This window comes from Bombus huntii, chromosome 2 (genome assembly GCF_024542735.1).
Source record: "Bombus huntii isolate Logan2020A chromosome 2, iyBomHunt1.1, whole genome shotgun sequence".
Classification (NCBI taxonomy): Eukaryota; Metazoa; Arthropoda; class Insecta; order Hymenoptera; family Apidae; genus Bombus; species Bombus huntii.
Window position 1 is genome coordinate 22,014,420 of NC_066239.1, and position 22,110 is coordinate 22,036,529.

Genomic DNA, 22,110 nt, shown 5'->3' on the forward strand with positions numbered 1-22,110 from the left:
TGGATATTTATTTAGGTTTTATATTCATTAATACAATATATGATAAAATTAAAGGATCAGCAAATTTTGACCGGAAAATAAAAATCAGGGTCATTCTAAAGGGTAAAGCGTCTATTTTTACACCTCACACTTAATTCTTTCAGATCCCTTTTCGTTGTAAAACGGAATGAGAAACTAAAGTTGCTCTTTTCCTTTTCAAATTTCACAAATTCAAACAACACTACGGAATTAAAAATATCTTTTTCAGAACAATGATTACTTGATTTAACATGATTTTGCGAAGGAAACTCTCCGTTTTACAACGATTCTAAAGAATTGATGCACGATTGTTTTTATTTGTTTATCGTACTTTAAACGAGAAGTATGCCGCCAATACTGGAATACAGCACTGATCCCACTGGAGTACAGCACAGGGTTTACTTATACATATAGCTTTAACTTGATCGACTAATTCTATACATATTTTATTGTTTGCATACTTATGCCATACAGTTTACCATATACCATAATATATACTTTTAATTAGAAACTCAATTCCTTGACGTATTTTCAAGATGAACTCGAAAGGATGAAATATGAAAATAATTTTTATTCAGAGAGCTGACAAAGTAGTGCGACTCCTCTCATGATCCAATGTTCTGGCGATTTTAACGTAGGTAATGTCATAGCGATAACAAAATTTGTCGAATGTCCAGTGGTTGATAAAACTCCTCGTCTTTCGCTAGTTTTATATACAGGGCAAATGTATGTTACTTTTTCCTTTATATCCCCTTTTCTCACAGGTAATAACCACATCTAAAATGATAATAATACTAAAGCAGGGAAAAAGAGGCGGAAGCGAATGAAAAAGATAATGTAAAATGGATAGATAAACATAATGTTATACTTACAGGAAGCATAGGTTCATAAAGTACTTTTGGAAAGCTTTCATCTAAGGCCATTTGTTTTCTATTAAATCTGGCACCATCTAAAAACAATCCGTATATATAAACTCCATCCTCAGGAGGAAGTACAGGCATTGTATCGGATTCTAACACGAAGAAATCAAAGATTAAAAGGTCTATAGGAATCCGATATTTCCTCGCATAGTTTTGTCTGGTTCCTGTCAAAAATGCTTGGGTAAAATAAAATCCTGAGATCCAATATATGACCGGTGCTCCCTTTTCATACCATTCCTATAGTAAATATAATTAAAGTTAGTCCGGAGACTTGTCTTAACGTTAAAGTATGTATGTATATTAATAACCCTTTTCCTACTACGTACAGTTAATGTATCTAGAATAGCTTTTGTATATTATATTCGTGAGCTTGTAAGTGAAATGTTATAAGGAAAAATATTAAAAAATGTACGTTTATACATAGATATGCATGCATTATTGTCAACCAGTTAGTTTCATATCATAAATCAGACAGAAAAGACAGAAATGTTATTATTTAAAGATACGAATGATAATAGCGTTTTATAAGAAGTAATGTCTTACTTTAAGAAAATTTAAGCGGCTTAGTAAATCATGTACATAACTACCAAGTGGCTTTAGCGATGGATAAGAGTATTGTTGCCATAAAGCAGGTATCTTGTTTGTCAAAATTGCGTCATAGATATCTTCCAATTCAAATGACATGATAACAATACCTGTAATTGTAAATAACAGATAGGACGAGTTAACTAGAAATGTAATATAGGACATTTGCTAAAAATAAAAATACCTTTAATAGCACGTATAATATTCTCCAGACTGGTTCTAACATGATTGAGAAGTTTGTTAAATCTCCCCATTTCTTGGACCAACACAGTATTCATACTTTGTTCGTAAGACATTGGATACTTTCCAAGCGCCGATACAAGATCATAGTCATCTGGTAATTTTTGTAAAATATCATTCGACATTTTAAGCACTATTTCATCGTTGGTGAATTGTCCAGTTCCAGACTTGACGCTTTCCTGCCAGTGGGCGAAAATAAAGCAAAAATGAGCTTTAACTCGATAACTCTATGACTTTTTCTTATACTTATAATTAACGCGACATTAAACTTTAATCGTTAAACAGTCGATAAGAAACTGAAAAAGATGTGCTGCAAATTGACTGACCTGTTGCAATTGCCAGAGATCCTAATTCAGCGATGATATAATTGGAAGAATTGGAAAAATTATTATAAGAAATTCATTAGTTTGATTCTTTCAAGAAATTTATTTGTACTTGTTGGATAAACAAAAAGAATAGAGATAACGTTAGATGTAAAGAAAAATATATAATCTATAGGTACATACCACACGGTCCTAAACAAGGTTGCCACGTAAAGACAAATACATGAAATATGTAATGAATGCGGTATGTAGGTAGGTATAAAAATAAGGCAGGTAGTAAGTCGGAGATATAGAGAGGAGGAACTGTAGGAGACGATAAAGTAGACGATTACCTGTGTTAGTAGGAGCGACGAAAACAAGAGGTTCGTTTCATGCTGATCTTTGATGATATCCGCATTTTCGTTCATGCCGAAAACACTCGGTTCAGTGATTAAGGGTAAGCTTTTTGTGTATTCCACGAACGCTTCATGCTCTCGCACACTTGGGCAATAATAAACCATCAAAGTATCATCGAAATAATAAGGTTTTTCGATAAGTAACTCCCTGGAAAGTAGTTGAAATCACGATAGGAGAATTGGATCGGAACATACATACATACATACATATGAACATGAAAGTATTTCGTATATACATAAGTATGTATAGGAAAGTATGTATGCACAGTAGACAGATATATAGAAATAGTCAAGTATGAATTTACTGGCAATAAAATTTCGATAATATTGTATTCAAAGTTCTGCGATCCCAGTCATCCGTAACTCTTCCGCCATAGTTGCATTCTCCGGTCAAATACTTGAGAGCATCGAATCTCACATCTTCAAATTGATCGAGGAAAAGGTGTAATTGTAAAACACTGATTCGAAGATCAGTCTCGTTGAATTCGTATGTAATGTTCCAACCGATTGGGCCAAATTGTCGTCTTTCCTGGATTACAGCGTGGAAGAAACACAACGAATACAGAAGCTTTTTGAAGTTTTCCGTTTGGGAGCAGGATTCGAAAAAATCCGGATCAATAATCGGATCACTCGTGTACGATCTAACGATGTTAGCTCTTAAGCCTTTCGGCGGTTCATTCGTCATTTTTATACTATTCTCTAGAACCGAGGACGGAAAATGTTCGGACGGGTAGCTCGTCAACCACAGTCGAAACTCTGAGTGAATCGTATCGGGCATCAAACCTTCGCAAATTTTTTCCAACGTACTCATCCAACTAATCGCTAAATGACAGTTTTGCAGAACAACCCAGTTACCAACAATCACAGCGGTTTGAATCATTTCCTCGGCAATTGGTCCCTGTCCTATTAACCATTCAAATTTATTAATTCCATTTACTCTCATCCTTTGTCAACGCTGTGAAATTGTCCCGAAAATATTGTTTTATTATACTTTTACTTTATTTATTATATTATTAAACATATCTTTATTATATTATATTTATTATATATAAAAATGATATTATAAAAATCAAACCACTTGCCTTGGCCGAGGGAAATAGAGAAAAGACGATTGACGCTATAACCTTGTTCATCCGCAAACGAGAGTAATAATTGCGTTGGATCGGTACCGGGCGTCAATACGAATATCAATGGAGTGCAGCAGTTTGAGTCGGCATAAGTCGAAGCCAAATCGAGCGGTGGCGGTTCGATAAACTGCGAACCAAGTTCCGCTGAAAGTTAATTAATAGGTTAGTGAGTTTAGGCTAGATAAAGAAAATACCGGATCGACGATACCTTGGACGAAATTTTGCACTGCTGGCAGGATTTTATCAGGACGAATGCATCTCAGTATCAACATTCTTTTAAACAGGTTCAGATGTTGGAACGGTACAGGGATTGTTTCGATCTGCGGTTCCTTCGAGTCGAATAATTGTTTCCATTGTCTGGTATTGCCAGTAAATGCTTCTCGAATACCCTAACGCAATCGGAAGAAGGATGAAAAGCCAGTACGTAAGTAGATACGTACACGTACACGTACTCGTGCGTATGTTCATTTTAAGTGGAAACGGAATATCGTGAATTCGCTTTCCAGACTAACCGAGAACTCTTGAACCTCGTCAAGATTACATAGTTCGTTCCATTGTTTAGTCGGTAGCCATGTTGTTGGATTTACATATGGATTATCGATACCAATTCCACCCGTTAATAAAAACATCCAATGCGATGGACAAAGTTTCCCTCGTTGCTCGAGCAAATTGATCGTCAGTAACAGAGAAAACAATAACTTGTCCTTCTCGAATAGAGATCTACAAATGTTCGTGTACAGAGAATATGTGAAATATTTCATAAGATCTTTTAGCCGTTGTTCAACCATTTCCGCTGGTTCCGTATGATCGATAGCCAGTTCGAATAAATTTACGAACCACGACAATGAATATTGATACATAGGATCGATATTTACCAAGGCAGCTGAAACAAAATTTCATTATTTCCAATCTGTCATTCTCTTTTTATTTCGATTATCGTCTAGATCGCAACCTTCGCATTCTTCGATCGAAGGGAAACGATACATTTTCTGTTATAAGATTATAAGATCGAAGGATAGATGAGAGATATTTTCTACCGTATTTATTCGTACGTTACGCAATGTATAACAAGTCAAGACTGATACCACTGGTGAAGAACAATACGGTGGAATATACGGCGATAGGCGTGTACTGCAATCTAGCATCGTCGATTAACTTTTCCGTTTGTTCAGCTACCGTTTGTTTTACTTGAATTTCGTTGCTCAAATTTTTAGACGATGTTAAAATATCTACCGCTTCTTCGTCCTCTAATACGTTGCCTTCGGCAATCGACAATATTTCCAAGATTTTGTCCTCTGTTTCTTGCAATAGCCTGATTTTTTTTTTTTATTTTTTTTAAGAATATAGAGAAAAAAAGGGCCTAACATTTGTAATATTTTACAGTCGAATTAGTTACTTTTTATTCGCAGCTCCTTGCATGATCAAAGCGTTCTTTTCCGATTCCAAGTCTGGTCTTTCCTTCGCTACAACAATGCCCAATAACTGATCTTCTAATCCGGTTGGTGTTATCATGAAATTCAACAGCGTTACCTTCACTGCTACCTCTGGTAAATAATGCGGATTTCTTAATCTCGTCGTAATGTACAGTCTAATAACAAAGCGAAATGATTATACATGACTATATATGACTCTGTGTGTGTGCGCGCGCGTGTATATATATATATATATATATATATATATATATATATATATCCAAATACCTAAAATTGAAACTGTATTCGATAATTGCGTCGCCGAATTTTATACAGATCGCACCAGCCTGTTTGAATGTTTCTTTAAGTAAAATCGGTTCGAGTATAGCGTCCAATTCTTCGTCAACATGTTCAAGAAGTACTGGTAATCCAAATTGCAATGCGTTTTCCAACACTCGGCCGTAGTCAGGCTGAGTTAGCCGAATAATATTCACGTTATTTTGTTTTTCCATGTTTTTTATCCATCTATTAGCCTGACCTTGAGGATCTATTATAAGCGGCCATCTTCTTGAATTTCTACACGTTCGATCGATGTAAGCCCGAATTAGTATTGCAGTAGCAAACATCGTAGAAGAAATGACGAAAGACACAAAGGGAAGAATCTTATTTTATGAATTTATTCGTTTGCTTACTTGATGATAATACCGTTATCCACTGAAAATGCATCGTTTGGCAGTCCGAAAATATTCCAAGATCTGATTAAAGCTGGATTTCCAAGGATGTCGCGCAACTGGAAATCGGAACTACAAATTACCTGCAAATCGGTACATCGTTTCACCCACAGAACGGTTTGTCGAAGGCGAAACGGCATCGTGAATGGACCTAGGTACGCGACCACGCCAGAAGCGATCACGATATCACCCATTAATCGCTGATACCTGTACAGCGTTTCCAACTTTCGATTACATTCGACCACTATACATCCCGTATCCTATAATATCGCACGCACAACAGGTACAAAAACTTTGACCTTTCTCCTAAAGATTTCGCGGTATCGGACCAACGCGAATATTCTCCGCCCAAACCTCCAATTAGGTCCTCGGCTCGTTTCAGCTTGATCTCACAGTCTGTCACTTTGTCGGACATTGCTTGAAAAGCAGCTTTTCTTTGTTCCAAAAGTTCTTCCAATATTTTCAATCTTTCCTAAATGCAAAATCATTCGTTTTCATTTGGTTTCGCGCGCGTAGTGGCGCATCGCGTTACTCCAAAGGTTACTGGCCGACTTATCGGATGAAAAAAGTACGATAGTACCGTACCGCAGTCGATGTAGTCACGTGAAAATAGTCGGTGTACCTGTACTTGTCGAAGTTGTTCTCGCTTTGCTTTTAGAGTATCCATGGCTTTGTCATAAACCTTCTGAGCTTCTGCCAAAGCTCTTTTCTTCGGAGCGACTACTTTCGATACTTTATCATATTCCGACATTGCGAATACCCATCGGCACAATCCCTCGCATGCTGTCGATACTTTCTTTATCTTTTCAGGATTAAAGTCCGGATTAGTCAGGTATTCTCTTCGAATTTTTTCAATCACGGTATCAGGGATGTTATCCTTGTCAAAATTGAGTAACGAATCGAGAAATTTTACGTCGCTCAGCATCCTAAGGGCAGCCCTCCAATAATCCTCGATGAATGTACCGTCAGGTTGCTGAACTCTCTCTGGTTTTATTTGCTGTGGAAGAGAATGTACGTAGGAGGCGATCCAAGTGACGACAGATACAAAAGAGAAGAAAGTCTCAATTTCGCTCTTACGCGTTTGTTACGTCACTTGGACTACCCAAGTGTAAATACTGTAAAGCCTAAAGATAATTGCGCTGTTTTTATATATTTCAACAAGACTTACAATTAGAAATACTAAGAAAGATAATGGACAGTGTATGTTGGAATAAATATTAGTACTTGAAACAAAGGTATTTCCGATAAAAGAAAATGTGTGATTTCATAGATGAAGTGTATACATATGCATAGTATGCATAGTATAATGCATATGCATTTTTAGTATTTCCTCCTAGTGGTAAGTACGGTGAAGGGCAAATTACGAGTTAGATAAACTTTGTCATCTAGATAGTTTACTTAGACGTTTAGAAACTGAACAGCGCAAACCTTGAGGACACAGACGCTCTCGACGATCAATCTCACTCCTTGCGGTGGTTTCTTCATCGTTCTTATTACAGCAATGTCGGTAGCCGTCAAAGTGTCCAAAGCGCTTTGAGCACGTTTTAGAATTGGCATCGCTTCTGCTAAATCAGCGTCACATTCCGCTTTAATCGCAGCTGCTTCGTTCGCATAAACCTATAAATCAAATAAATTACGACTATAGCGTTCAAATAAATTAAGACTATAGAGGGATCGAAAGTTGGTAGATAAGTCGCAAGTCGTATCGTGTAAATAAAATGTTCGTTAGTTATTTTAGTGAATATGTCAGTAACCTCGGCTACGCTTTCGTCAATTTTCACAACTTTCTCAAATTCTGCCACTTCCTGTCTTTCCTTATCAACCTCGAGCAACATTCTTTCAACATCTTGGGTGGCGGTTATTAGTTGCGGTTGCAGCAATTTAAGAGTTTCTTGCATCGTTACAACTTGTTTTTGCGTTTCATCTAATTGATCCAAACCACGCTCGTATCGAGTTTTCGCATTAATTATTTCCCTATTTTGTTAAAAAAAGTCGATTTAATATCAGCCGGTGTAATATTGTAATAAAATCTGTATACAAGCACCAACGAGCACCAACAAGCACCGACAAGCACCGACAAGCACCGACAAGCACCACAATAATCGATCTGAATTGATGCATATGTGTTACGCATTCATAACATTATTATGTACGTATGTACGTACGAGCAATGAGACTTACTCTCGTTTCCTTCCCAACAGATCCTTAAACGTGTTTATCATTTCGAGGTACGACGTTGGGGTGACATAAACGTGTCTGTTTAGTCGAATGAAAAACTCTGCGCTCAAATTTTGCGTGGAGACGTGAAAGAATTGACACATGTCGATACCAGCGGTTCTTTCGTTATCCGTCAATTCAATGGCCCGCAGAAATCTAGTCGCAACCGCTAATAGAGCATCCTCTGGCCATGGCTTAAATCAAACGTCGTCACAAGTAAAACGAAACATACGCTGCGTGTTTCAAGCTCCAAGTATGTATTATAGTAATGTACTGTAACACTGATCTAACTATAATACATGTTAGTAGGTAGCCATTTCTTGTTACTATCGTCATCGTTATTGTCTCACAGGAAGATATAATAGATATCGAGTTTATGCGAATACCTGAAGCCAATCGATGGTACAGCAGTTGACTAATGCCGGAAATTTTCTGATCCGGTTGCGAAAATCATTTCCTATCGGTGACATCACCATTACGATGTGTAGTTGATCGCGAGTTATCTGAACGAAAAGATTGAACAATGCTACCGCGCTTCCATCCGTTTGCACCGATCGGTCCCGCTGCCTGTCTATTTGCTTCATATGTTCACATATTTCAGCTAGTTCCTCGGCGGTGAATATATTCGGTATCTAAATATTTTGACCATCATCGTCGTCAATCTCAATCCCATTTGATGCAAGAAACAAAGAATATGATTTTACCTCTCCAGAATTAAGAATATTGCTGATATCTTCGAGGAAGCTTTCCTGCTTAATTTGTGCATCGGAGAAGAGAAAGGTGGAGTGAAGATCGGTGGCAGTCACGCGCCTCAGAATCCCTTTTATATCCTCATGCCACGAGTTAACTCCATATTGTTGAGTAACTTCAACTTGAAAAACGTCGTAGTCACATATATGCGAGGCTAGTCTAGTTAACGACTGTCTTCCCGTACCGCCGACTCCGACAAGAAGCGCGTGATTACGCGGTTGCTTGATAATACGGGAAATTCGTGACAAATGTTCGATGGCGTACCTAACGTGTTTCGTGTACGTTTATATTCGAATCTGTTATATTCGCGTACGTATCCGCATTTATCTTTATTAACACTAGAACTACCACACCAGTCAAATTGAATGGATTTACAATTTTATTTTAAAATTCCTACTTCATGTTATATTTCCCCCCCCCCCCCCCCCCAATAATGTAATCACTTTCGCAACGATAACTAAAAGTAACTAAACTATAATATAATGAATTTTATTCTCTTTCTTATGTATTCAAACTCAAAATAATTTTGTATCAGGGCTACTTATACCAATATCAGTGAAAATGACTGGTTCTACAATTTTATAAATGTGTCAACCCTCGTTTAGGGATCATGGTAGTTCTAGCCAACTATCGGTAGTTCTAGCGTTAACAAATTATTCAATATCGTATCGTATCGTATATTTACCGGAATAACACTAAATTCATCGGCTTTCTAGACATTGTGTTGTATTCAGCTAAATAAGTTTCTACTATTTCTCGTAACTGGTCGAGATCTGCGACCTCTTGATAAAGTCTGATATCTACCTTGGTGTCGCCAAAATCGCAATACACTAAATTTCGAAGTTCTTGCTCGGTGATTATTGCTCGTGACTTTAATTCGATAGGAAAGATAGAAATGAACAGCATGTTGTTATCAACGTTGAAAAAGTAAGTTTGCAAACTTACTTTATCATCCAAAGTTGCTTCCCTTTGCGGGGGTAGAAGATCTTTAAACAGTTCTTCCATTAACACATTCATTCGACCGTTCAAAGTGACGCGTATTTGTTTCACCAGCCAAGAGATATCTTCTTGATCTATTAAACGATCCCCAAAAACTCGAAGTACCTCGTGAACCCAAAGTCTCCTCATGCTGGTTAAACTCGGCATAGTTTCCGGGACGGACAGCAGCACTCCCTATGTATTTGCATATTATTACTGTGTACATTGTACATGCGCTCGTCCATGGAGATCTGTACTTGCATGCATGTGCATGTATGTATGTATGCGTATGGAGATTAATCTCGTACGTTGTTCGAGAAGATGTACGTGTGGACTACTTACACGGATGCACTGACACTCAGTATCAAACCTATTCTATACTTTAATACGTGTATATATCGTTGTTGTAACTTTCGTTCTAAACGCTCCAATTAATTTAACTGACATAAATTTATCGAAGCACAACCGATACTAACCAACCATGTGTTTAAATAAGTTTGACGATTTAAAGATATAAAGACCTGTATCACTTTGGAAAAGTCGCGAAGATTGAAGACATAATGACATTTGGCCGGTGTTGGTAACAGATTAGAGAGACTTTCCTTGTATACATCCAACGTGCCCAGAACGATTTCGTCGATACATGGATCGAATTCTTTACTGAATCCTCTGAAAGAAATTTAATTAATAAATTTTTTATTTTCAAAAAAAAAAAAAAAACAGAAAAAAATTAGGAAAGGAGCACGAGAAAGGCATGTAAGAACGGGGACAGGAATAAAATGGACAAAACACGGAGAAAACGGACGAAAGAGAAGAAACGCATCTACTACAAATTATTATGTTATGTATAATATCGCCTATTACTAATTACTACTACCATATGTGCGCGCTCACATACACACACATACACGTGGATCAACTAAAGTTTTGTACAAACCTCGTATCAAGATGCCAGAGCACGATTTTACTAAATATCATAGTCATTACTTCGTCTTCAAATTCTGATATCGTTAAGACGACAAAATGTCTTTTAAATCGGGGTGTAACATCTTTCCCGCCGCGATATGGTGGAGCCATAGCGCACATTAGATGAACGTCGATCAGTTTTATCATACTCTTCTCTCTTCTATCGTACCTGCAACCAATTTTAAACAGTTTGTCACTATACGCGTACATCATTAGAAAGAAAAAATAAACAGAAACGAAAGGAAAATCGTTTCTTTTCTTACCATTCTCCGTGATCCAGCCATTGACGTAACAATTCGATCGGAGGTTGTGCCCCGTAAATTTCTTTCATCGGCATCGAAAGATCATCGACAAAAACGATCCACCGTTTACTTATAGGCGCTCCGTAAACGCCTTTCCGTCGTCTATCCAATTTTCCCATAATCGTGTCTTGAGTTTGATTCGCCGTAGTTTGCGCCGAAAAATTGATGATCAGTGGTTTGTTTACCGTGGGATTATTTTTTTTTAATAGAAAATCAATTATATAGACCGATTTTCCAGTTCCAGTGGGGCCTACGAATAGCACTGGTTTTTCGTTGCTTACTAGCAAACGAAATAGGGCTGTGTACCGTATCGTTTCAACGGTAGGTACTATTATTTGATTTACAGGAATGTCACGAGGAATCGGTGGGCTGTCAAGCAATTCATCGGACCATAGTCTCCATTTTCCTTTGCCCTGGCCGTAAACAGTAAACACCATCGATAGAATTAGGCAATTATATGTATAATTTGGTTTCACGTCACACATCACGTCACAACGGAATTATCTTTGATAAATTTCTGGTCAACTTACCTCTTTGATAAATTTATAGTCAAAGACAAGACCATCTCTTGGCATAATAAATATATATGGTTTCAAAGGTGGTTTTATCGGTTTTGGTAATTTGAACATTTCTATCAAATCCACAGGAAAATCTCTTTCGAGAAAGCCACGAAAGAGAACGCTGAACCTTTCTCTCGATTTTACAGTCAACGTGCCTCCCAGCCCCCAGATACACGAAAAGAAAAATGAACCCTGAAAATCTTCGATTGTAACAAGAGCAAATTTCCAAGTATAATACTCTAACTAATTTAATTAGGACCTCATCTTATCTCATATCTCGCAACAAATTAGATAAAACGTTATTTGCCCGAGGAACACCATTACTTGAACCGATTATTATTACTGTTAAAGTAAATATTTTCAATTCGGAATAGATATACGCCAATCTAACCTCGACTTGGGCTCGAAGATCTAACTCGTCGATATCCTTAACAGCTTTCTCGTCGCGATATTCAGCAAGAAAACAGTCCATCAGATAGGTCAGTGAACGCACGAGATTTGTATCCGGCATCGGGCAAATTTTCTATAACATCAGAAGGTTGAAGCACGTTCAAACAGAATATAAGTAAACTGGAGTAAACGAAAAACAAAAAATAAAAACCTGAACATGTTCGTGATGTGACCAGTAAAGTATAGGATCGCAAAATCTTCGAAATAAAGACTCATATAGAAAGTTTCTTAACCACGAATTCATCACAGGCGGAGTATCAGCTAACCAAGATTTAAGTACAGGATCCCAACCAAGTGCATCTGGTTCCATGTAAATCATTCCTATATTCGAGAAAATATGAGAAATATTTATAACCGTATTTCGTGTATTTTAAAGAGATTTCTAAATATTTATCGACAAGAAGAATAATGGAAAAATAGGATAAGAAAGCTATACATACATACATACCACAACGGGAAACTGTCGCAGGCGAAGCATGCTCTAAATCCATCGTTTCAAATATCAAATTGGTATACGGTGCTAATTGAATAATTTCTCCACTCATTAAGCAAAGCTTTTTGTTGTCATCGAGCACGGTATTCATGCTTTCGATCCATACTGCGTCTATCGGTCCGTCAAAGATTAACCATTTGCGATTTTCGTTGGTCGATGTTGCAAAAGCACGATAACTGATAGCCAAAACTCCGTCGGACCATTCATGGGATATCGGATCGAATTGTCCATATAATTGACCCAACGGAACAGCTTTGGGATTCATCGCAAACTTTTCAACTTTACGTTCGCTTATTAGATTCTGAAATATCTTATCTCTTTAAAAAAGACAAACGAACATACATACTATCTTACGAGTTCAAACCTACGACCAATAAAATGGCTTACTCGCTCTTCGCAAAGTTTTAATGCGTCAGCTAGAATATTATACGCTGCTGTCTTTCCAGCAAATGGCAAGCCAACAATCATAAATCCATGTCGAACGATCATCATCTCGTATATCTGTTGTATTTTCTCCAAGAACCAGGCGCTACATTGTAAATTCGACGCTGAGCAAACGTCATAAACACATGTATTCAAATCAGTATAGTCTGGCTCTGGGAGTTTCACACCGGGAAAGAGATCCGATGTAATACCCTAAATTGAACGAGTTAGCAGCTTCAGACTAAACAAATAAGAGAGGAATATAATAAATACATACGTTGAATAATGGCAAATCTTCGCTGAGAAATTTGGGTAAGTTGACGTCTTTGATACTGCGCAATATTAATATATCCTCATCCACTTCTGGATATTTTATCTTTAAATTACCAGCCGCCACCAGAACAGATTTCACTGCCCTCATCCCATAATCGTAATGATTTTGACTCGACAATTGTTCCGAGCATAGCCTGTAGGCCGTTACAATCTTTACCGAGAGTGGACGTGCGTCATAAAATCCATACGAATACAATGTATTTTCGGCTATCAAAGCGTAATCTGGTACCTAAACAAGGTGGCAAATTGGCAAATTATTCAGAACCTTCCCCGATTTTCGATTTATATGGTTTGATAAAACCTTTCCCTTACTTTCTATTGATTAATAAGTTTCGTAAAAGTTATTCCATACCAACCATCATTGCTACCGGTCGAAAGAGCGCCTTTAAATTATCCGGAAGTTCGGTTCTTCCAGCATAACCAGGGTTCATCGTAATAAAAACAGCACAAGTAGGGTCTAACTTGATTTCGGTGCCTTCGAAATCTAGTTTGGTTAATCCAGCGTTAATAGCTCGTTGAATCGTTAGAATTTGTTGGGCTACTACCGACAATACTTCGAGGTCGATCCGATTAAATTCATCGAAACAAGACCACGCCCCGGTGCTTGCCAATCCCTGGATTAAGTTTTCATATACATATATGTTACGGTGTTAGACATGTCGATGAGTACGGTGTACTCTTAGGCACAAATGAAACTAAGTGACAAATGAAATTAGTAGTTAAGAATTTACCTTAAAAAATTTACCCAATGCGATGTAATCCAGACCTTCCGAACAATTAAATACGACGCATTGTTTAGCTACAGCCTTAGCTAGATCCTTGGTAGTTTCGGTCTTGCCAGTTCCGGCCGGACCTTCGGGCGCGCCGCCGAGGTGTAAACTTAGCGCGCTAAATAATGTTCGGTAACATCTATCGGTCAACGGCGTTATGACCAATCTAGATGTGTTGCCCAGGTACTCGTATGCGTACTTCAACGACGTGTTTATCATCGTTGACCACAAGTCTTCGTCCTACACGTATACATATAGAAATAAATACATCGCATCGAATTGACACAACGATATTACTTTTCTCTCTCTTATCACGTGCCTACCATCCAATAGTATCTCAATTGTGCCAACCACTTGAAATCAGTAGCGATGCTGACTCTTTCTTTATACAATTCCGCTACAATATCTCGGCTATGCACGTCCATCGTAACCAAGGCCTCTGAAATCAATTACACCTACATCTATGTATTCGCATAAGGGTAATGAAACTATGTATCAATTCTACGTATTCTATGCCCTATTACGTCTTTTCATACCCAATGTTACACGATTTTGCGTTGACAATATGCCACGTACTAATTTCACTATCTCATTCAATTCGTTTGTACAACTGTCGACGTAGTTCTTCAAGTCCTTCAATGACTTGGACAACACCGCCGTCACATCGGCTGTCCAATAAAGTTTACTGACACAAAGGATAGTCTGACCGGGCCATTCTAACGCCCATTTTGATCTGATCTGCTTTAAAAACGCGTCCTTTGCTTGCACGACCTATTAAACATGTGCTCAAGTGTTAAAATCTTGTTTATCCTACAATTCGATGACACTACCAACAAGTAGGTATTTCATATTTTTATATTTCTCTATTTTCTCCTACTTTCTTAATGGAATTTCAATGGAAATGTGCACATTGCCGTTTGCAGTGATTTCTATTCACCTGTGCTTTAACACTCCTCTTCATAGAAGATTCTAGTTCAAGTAACCACTTTTCAACTTGACCTCGGGCCGCCGTTGTATCGATAATACCTTCAAGAATGATTTCTTCTCCCTCAGAGGACTTTATAGCTATTATTTCCAAATCGACCGTGAAGCTTACTTGAGCAATTCCTTCGAAGCACTTTTTTAGATGCGGTTGCACTCTAGTATAACATAATACATTGTAAGTATTGTGATTAGCGTCAGTTAGCGTCGATTAGCGTCGATTTGCGTCGATTTGCGTCGATTAGCGTCGATTAATGTCGATTAAGGGACAGTAAAAGAAAAGTATTCATTTACATATGTACATATAATATATATACACTTTATATATATATTATATATTTAAATTCGTACCTGGTGGGATCCTTTGTTTCCGATAATATTTCCAAGAGCTCGTCATTCGACAAAAAAAAGAATCGCGGGAAGTATAATCTTTTCTTTTCCAAATAGGCAGTAAGTCCTTTCTGTACTAGATCCAAGAGATTTATACATTTCCTCAATCGTTCGAGCATTTTATCGATTTCAATGACCGACATAACTCGAGGATCCGCTGCTACACATGACATAATTTCTCTCCAAATCTATGTACAGTTATTAATAGTTAATTATCAACGTTTTAGTACATTTCTTCCTTCTTGCGCGCGGATAAAGTTATTAGCCGCTTTCCAAACAGGAACGCAAACTGGGAAGATTGCGTTAAATGAAAATTTTAGGAGAAGAATTTATCGGTATACCTTGTCTACAGCGCTAAAACGTCGACCCTCCTCTGGCATTTGCTGTTGAATATCAGGCGACGAGAATATCGGTTCAAGGTACATCCACGTTGCTTGAACTTGTAGCCAATAATCCATGATGCTTTGTAACAGAAGTAGTTTCGATTCCCATTCTCTGTTTGTGAAAGAAATGAAAAATAAATAATCGACACGATTATGGAACCGATACAGTAAACGTAGAAAAGTTGAAAATTACTAACAAAGTCTCTTTTTCAAATGGTTTGATATAAAGAGAATTTTTCATAGTTTGAGCTTTGATCAAATGGTCATCCAAAAGTAATTGTATATCATCAATGCTCGCAATTACGTAGGTGCCTGTATCGCGGTAAGGATTAACGATGAATGTGATCTCTGCCCAATCAAGGTGCATTCGGACGAGTGCTCTTTCCAAGCTTCCTTCCTTCGTCGCTGCTTCCGATATTCCTTCGAATTTCGTAACGTAGTCAGCTAACCCGTAATCAAGAATCTACGAAATATGTAATTTCATTCTACGTATAGTACATGCCTACACACATACATACATACACACACACGCGCGCGCATGAATACGTCATCTACTAGATACATGTGATGTGTGAGAAGGAATACATGAAATTGATCGGTTAGGAGAGAAAAGAAACTACATATATTACCTTGGCAAGTGTCATCGACTCGTCAACCTTTATGGGAAAGCCAACAATTTCCGATACTTGTTCCCAGTGGCGATTCTTTAGGGAAGGGTTTCCAAGAGTAACAATCACAGGCATGTGTTCTTTGAACTCTTCTATCTTTATTCGTATATTTTCAGCGAGCTTTTTCGTTATTGGTTCCTGTATAGATCGTTCTAACCTGTAGATTGTTCGATAAGCGATTGCTGTCGCGGTTTCGATCTCCTCCGGTTCCTGAGAACCTATCATCGAATTCATCCACGTATCGTAGTTTGTTAAAAATTCGCAGGTCGCGTCGTACAGTCTTTTATATGGCCCCAGTTTATCCGCTGTCTAAATTAAAATAGTAACAAATTTTATTATACACTGTATATGTATACCTGTATATGTATAAATAGTTATATACATATGTAATTATTCAGCTATTATTTCCAATTATACCTGTGTATTTTCTGTACATGTAATTGTGTAACTTACTGCTTTCCGTAAAGGATACTGGGACTGTTCCCAACCAAATAGTTCCTCTTCCTCGTTAAATCCGTCAATCGTATCCATCGCCGTGATCAGTTTGTTTTCTAAACGATCAGCCTTCTTTTTATACCGATATATTTCCTCGATATTCCCCCAATACTGTAATTCATCGCAGTACTTTGCATATATTTCAAGTTCACGTTCGAATTGTTCGATTTTTTTCTTAAGGATGTTTTGGAACTCTCCGATTTTACTAGCAGCTATCTCTCGGTGTTGTTCAAAAATATCCGGAAGCTTGTAGTACCTTGTAACGTGCCCAATAAATAAGTTTCATTTACCGATTTCGCTTTCTATTTTTCCGCTTACCATTGAAAAGCAAAATTATTAATTTTCAATTCAACAGGGGTTAAGATCGAATAATCTGATAGAACAACGATATATTTAATAATTTCTCTCAATCGACTTTCAAGCTGGCTAGCAGTTTCTGTTTCCGTGGTATTTATAAATTTTCGAAGTTCTATCAATTCCCTAGTGTTTGCTGGAACGCTTAGCGCACGGTCTACGATTCGTTGATATTCATTCCCTACGCTAGTATCGAAGGTTAGAATGATTAAATTATTCATTTTTATTTTGGCATTGGACATAAACTAAATGAATATATGAATATAGGATGTACATACATGTATACATATCTATGTATATATCATGTATGTACATTATACACTGCAAGGACATACGTATGTACGTATCTATATCGTGGTGAAAGTAGGAAAGAATAATCGCTTACGCTCGAGATTTTTGTTGATACTCGATGATCATTTTACCGACCAATTCCTCTTTAAGCTTACGAGCTACGGAAGCGATATATTTGATAATCTCTCCACGGTGGACGATGAAGAATCCAGCAAAGTAAGTTCGATCGTATTCGATTTTTATTGAACGAGACAAACGATCGTAATATCCGATTAGAGTATAGTAATTTTCAAAGTTCTCAGCTGTATCGCACTTTAAGAATTCTTGAACTTTGTCGGCTTCCGAATCGTTTATGAAATTCGCATAATTTCCGAATTCACTCAGCTGCGTGATCGGGCCAATTTTCTCTCTATCGATTAGTTGGCTAATTTCCTCTGTATATTTCTCCAAACATTCTTGCGACATATACGGCTATGATAATAAATTAATCACATATTTTTGTAACGAAACGATATGCAAAAGTTACAATATGAAAAAATCAGTGACAAAATCTACATACTATCTGAAAAATAAATAGAGAATTATTGAAGAAATACCTCGAGTAATTTACGATGGATAGCGATGGAACTAATATCCAGCATCGTTTCAACGCGCGGTAGCGTACCAATCGTTTCTCCCAACAAATTCAGTACCGTTGAAAACGTATCTGTAAAGACTTTAAACGTTGGCTCAAACAATACGTTTGAATTTCGTACTGTCATCTTAATATCGAAACCGCAACACTTGTTCTACGGGCAATAACAAATACCGCATTTTAAGATTATTTTAAGATTATTTAACATTAGGAAACTTATAATTGACCGATTAAATCGTATCTTTATATTCTCTTTGTTTCTTTCACTCACGGTTCTGCTGTGAAGATAATCGACGTATTCTTCTATAGAGCGTAGATAAGCTCCTCGTAACTGATCTTCCATAATGAAACCGATACAACTGAAAAGTCGTCGACAGCCTGATGTGTCACTTATGAGCGGTAACTCGTTTCGTTCGAATGCCTAAACACATACAACGATACGGTTATTATTCCCATATATTTCTCTAACTGTGAAACATCTATGGTTTATATTTGCATCGTGCCATCTATTACGATTGATAATATGTATAATTAAAAAGAAACAAGTCTTTCTCATATTTCCTTAAAACTTGACTGATTGAGTACTCAGATCTCTGATAGACATCTTTATTTTGACTAAGGGCTAAGGAGAATATCTATTCTCTGTAAATCTATTCTTTGAAAAAACAACTGCCTAATTTTCTATTAAAGAATATCTTATACGATTGTATAAGATATGCATACGAAAATGGTTTGCAATATTATACATATTACACGATGTAACTTATACCTCTCTATGCTCTATGCATACTTACATTACATTATGTATTACATACTATCTTATATTATTGAATTTTGGTGCGTGATGGTCACGTGCATACAAATATCGCGTATTTTGTTTGATTTTACGTAATAAGGTACGCTGTTATACAGTATACTATTATATAATATATCGTACAATACCGTAATTAAAATTCCTTGAATTTTTGGTAACCAATGCTTTGCAAGTTCCTCTTTCACCCTGGAACACATTTTTGAAATGGTTCTCTCGAAATTGCCAAGATCATACGATGCGTCGCGTGCTGCCAATTCCCTTCCATTTATGAGTTTGCAGCCACTGTTACACCAAACATCATAATTATAAATATAAAAAATATAAAAATGTTTAAAAATTTGGAAAGTTTAAAATATGTGATGTACGTATGCATCCAATGTACAGGGTTATCCATTTAACTCGAAATCCGCGCTCGCAAGAACATTGAGAACGCAACGGTATAACATATACGCTTACTATGCAATCAAATGTTGCGAGCCACCTATCAGCTGTTGCTAGAAGTATAATTAGGCGAGAGCACAGATCGGTTTAGTAGCGTCGTAGGATTTTCAATTTGACGTTACAATAAGCAGAGGACGATCGCCGAGAAAATGAGCCTTGTGTTTTCAAATAAACGTAACTGATTCTGTTCACACATATAGCTCGATTTTTTGTTTTTAATAACTGATATCCTGAATTATGCTTACCTGAAATGTAATTACAATTTAGTTTCATTTTTCTTTTTTATATAAAATCGCATTTAACTGGAAGTGTTATGAGCGAATTACAATGAAATTGTTCACATTTTTACAGACACCTTTTTTTATTTCATCCGATAATTTTCATTCTTAACGTATGAAACATTTCCTTCTACGTGGTAATTTAAAATTTGTTACGATAATTTTCTACAAATTAATAGCGCTATTACTTGATTTTGGATCGCCCTGATATGAATGCATCGAATGTAAGAATAAGGAATAAGAAAAACAACTGATACATCGAGTTGCACCAAAACACTTGAAAATTCGTATTTAGATAGATCAGTTTTAAAAAAGATAGAAATTAATTTAACTCTCGTACTACAGTGCCTGGAGATGTTCGAATTAGTGGACGAATGACGATGGTTGTTTATGTTATAACGATAAAAAAACAAACGTATCTCTAAACAGTCTAAACGACAGATTGAACATCGGTGTTCGACTGGTCATAGACGGTTGGCAACATTTGATCGTAGTACTAAGCGTACATATCACAGCACGTAGCCATGTGAATGTTCTCGCGTGCGACGGTTCCGAGCTAAGTGGATAATCCTGTATATACCTACGAAAACATATATAACCGCTATTACCATATGTATGTATGTGTGTATGTATGTGCGTATATATATGTGTGTATGTATGTATTTATATCGTTGTGAAAATTGCGAAGAAAATTGTGCAAGCACAGGTAATTGTAAATAGTATTGGTTTATATTAGACGAGAAACGAACCTGAATTCACGGTACCAATAATCGAAAATCCGTCGTACAACTGGACGATATAATATAACTCTTCTTTCGAGTCTCGCTCTGTTCCATCGATAATTAACCTCGTGTTCTTTCGGAAGTCGTATTCCTTCAAATTGTTCATTCTTTTCGAGTGCAGTAAACTGGAAATCACAGTAGTTATCAAGTATCGTTCTATCTATCGTATCTATCGTATCATTTTTCCTCTTCCATCGCCTGTCGTTAATAGGTATTTGTCGACATTAGTAAATGTACATTCATTCTACAGGTTTCCATTTATATATATATATATATATATATATATATATATATTAACAGAGAATATGCGACCCGACATTATTAATTATCATACATATAACGTATACGGATAGGCAATAGAAACGGAAAAGGCAACGAAGACACCTATAAGCCAACAAGATTCGAGAATCCGTAATAATACAGATTCGATTCATCAGAAAGGATCCTACCGATCCACAATCAGCAACAGAGCCGCCCTCGTTCGATGTTAAATCTTTGTTATGCCTATCAGACTAGGAGGAACGTTGTAAATTAAAAATACTACATGCAGAACGTACCTGCTTTAACGAAGAATATACCGAGTTTCCGATAACAAATTCTATGACTGACTTCTTCACGCTTAATATATATTCCTCTTTTACTTCTTTCACTAAACGATTTAACAATTCTTTAAATTTGTCTTTCCATTTGGTTGGAACACGCTTTAGAATATTTATTAGAAGATCAACGTCCATCGATCCTACGTAAACATCATCGATACCTTGTGTCAAATAATAGTAGTATCGCAAAACGTTGTCATTATTTTCCAGAATTATGTCTTCGTCCATCTCTTCCTCTTCTTCTATTTCTTGCATACACGTATTAATTCTGCGAAACGCTTTTTCCTTTTCTTTCTTTCTTTTCTGCTTTATCATATCAACAAGCCGAGCACGAAATTTCTCTCTTTCTTGGCACAGCGATAGATATTTATACATCTTTTAAACCGATGTCTTTTCCTCGTACAATTCAATATGAACACATCTCGAACGCGTGAATGCCAAATAGCTACTGTATAGAACAGCTGCCGTATAGAAACGACTTAAATTATACGAATGTTTGTCATCCTCAGCAGCAGAAAATACTATCGACCGGTTGATTTGTTAAGACTTAATTAAATTACACAAATCGCTATAGTATACACCATTCTAAACGATAAATCGATAAGCAGAAAATAATATCTGTGAAATAAAATTATAATCGACCTATACTCCTTCTTAAACCCGTATTATTATATGCGTATTTAAAGTCAAGCGACAGTTCTTCTTCAATGATAATCTGCTAACCTATAAAGTATCTAACTTTCCATGGTAACCGTCCCTGGTACCTCAAATACGTGTTATACACTATTTTTTTTATCTTTACAATATCTGTGATTTGTAATATCTGTAATATCTTTGTAATATGTAAATACATGTAAATACATGTAAATTGTGCGCGTCTCTCTTTTCTTTCGTAGATCGAACACAAGTTATGAGCATATCCTTTAGAACGCCTGTACACCTGCATTCATCTGCATAGCCTATTCTATTTGAGAAGTTTAAATTATTACGCGTAAAGAGTCTAAAAG

General features: G+C 36.7%; 1 protein-coding gene across 10 annotated transcripts; it reads right to left on the reverse strand.

Annotated features, from left to right (window-relative positions):
- Positions 1–439: 439 nt before the first annotated feature.
- On the reverse strand, positions 440–21,992 carry LOC126873211 (dynein axonemal heavy chain 7-like). 10 transcript variants are annotated; one of them, XM_050633878.1, is made up of 50 exons: positions 21,062–21,934; positions 20,472–20,629; positions 19,132–19,285; positions 18,461–18,610; positions 18,152–18,343; positions 17,650–18,026; positions 17,229–17,450; positions 16,869–17,166; positions 16,377–16,724; positions 15,945–16,210; positions 15,706–15,859; positions 15,326–15,552; positions 14,931–15,132; positions 14,530–14,764; positions 14,317–14,432; positions 13,955–14,233; positions 13,580–13,837; positions 13,168–13,452; positions 12,855–13,103; positions 12,423–12,768; positions 12,126–12,295; positions 11,916–12,047; positions 11,495–11,716; positions 10,926–11,377; positions 10,634–10,831; positions 10,218–10,365; positions 9,664–9,891; positions 9,404–9,588; positions 8,673–8,982; positions 8,355–8,600; positions 7,933–8,162; positions 7,506–7,725; positions 7,180–7,368; positions 6,374–6,748; positions 6,051–6,223; positions 5,713–5,958; positions 5,309–5,596; positions 5,139–5,152; positions 5,005–5,071; positions 4,694–4,920; positions 4,121–4,491; positions 3,817–3,997; positions 3,564–3,752; positions 2,787–3,384; positions 2,419–2,629; positions 2,090–2,110; positions 1,708–1,942; positions 1,482–1,633; positions 891–1,175; positions 440–795 (listed from the first exon to the last, which is right to left on the reverse strand). In XM_050633878.1, exons 1-50 carry the CDS (start codon positions 21,476–21,478, stop codon positions 589–591), a joined length of 11,703 nt encoding a protein of 3,900 aa, XP_050489835.1. In that variant the 5' UTR covers positions 21,479–21,934; the 3' UTR covers positions 440–588. The 10 variants fall into 10 exon arrangements, 8 of the variants coding, with proteins under 8 accessions (XP_050489835.1, XP_050489817.1, XP_050489825.1 ...); XM_050633860.1 differs by having other exon boundaries at positions 5,005–5,196; positions 21,062–21,925; XM_050633868.1 differs by lacking the exon at positions 2,090–2,110 and having other exon boundaries at positions 5,005–5,196; positions 21,062–21,923.
- Positions 21,993–22,110: the final 118 nt, after the last annotated feature.

Coding starts and splice junctions, on each gene's coding strand:
- LOC126873211 (XM_050633860.1), bottom strand. CDS start 21,478: ATGTATAAATATCTATCGCTGTGCCAAGAAAGAGAGAAATTTCGTGCT. Junction 13,104..13,167: donor AAGATTTGCCATTATTCAAC/GTATGTATTTAT, acceptor CGTTCAATTTAG/GGTATTACATCGGATCTCTT. Junction 3,385..3,563: donor CTCTATTTCCCTCGGCCAAG/GCAAGTGGTTTG, acceptor AATGGTTAATAG/GACAGGGACCAATTGCCGAG.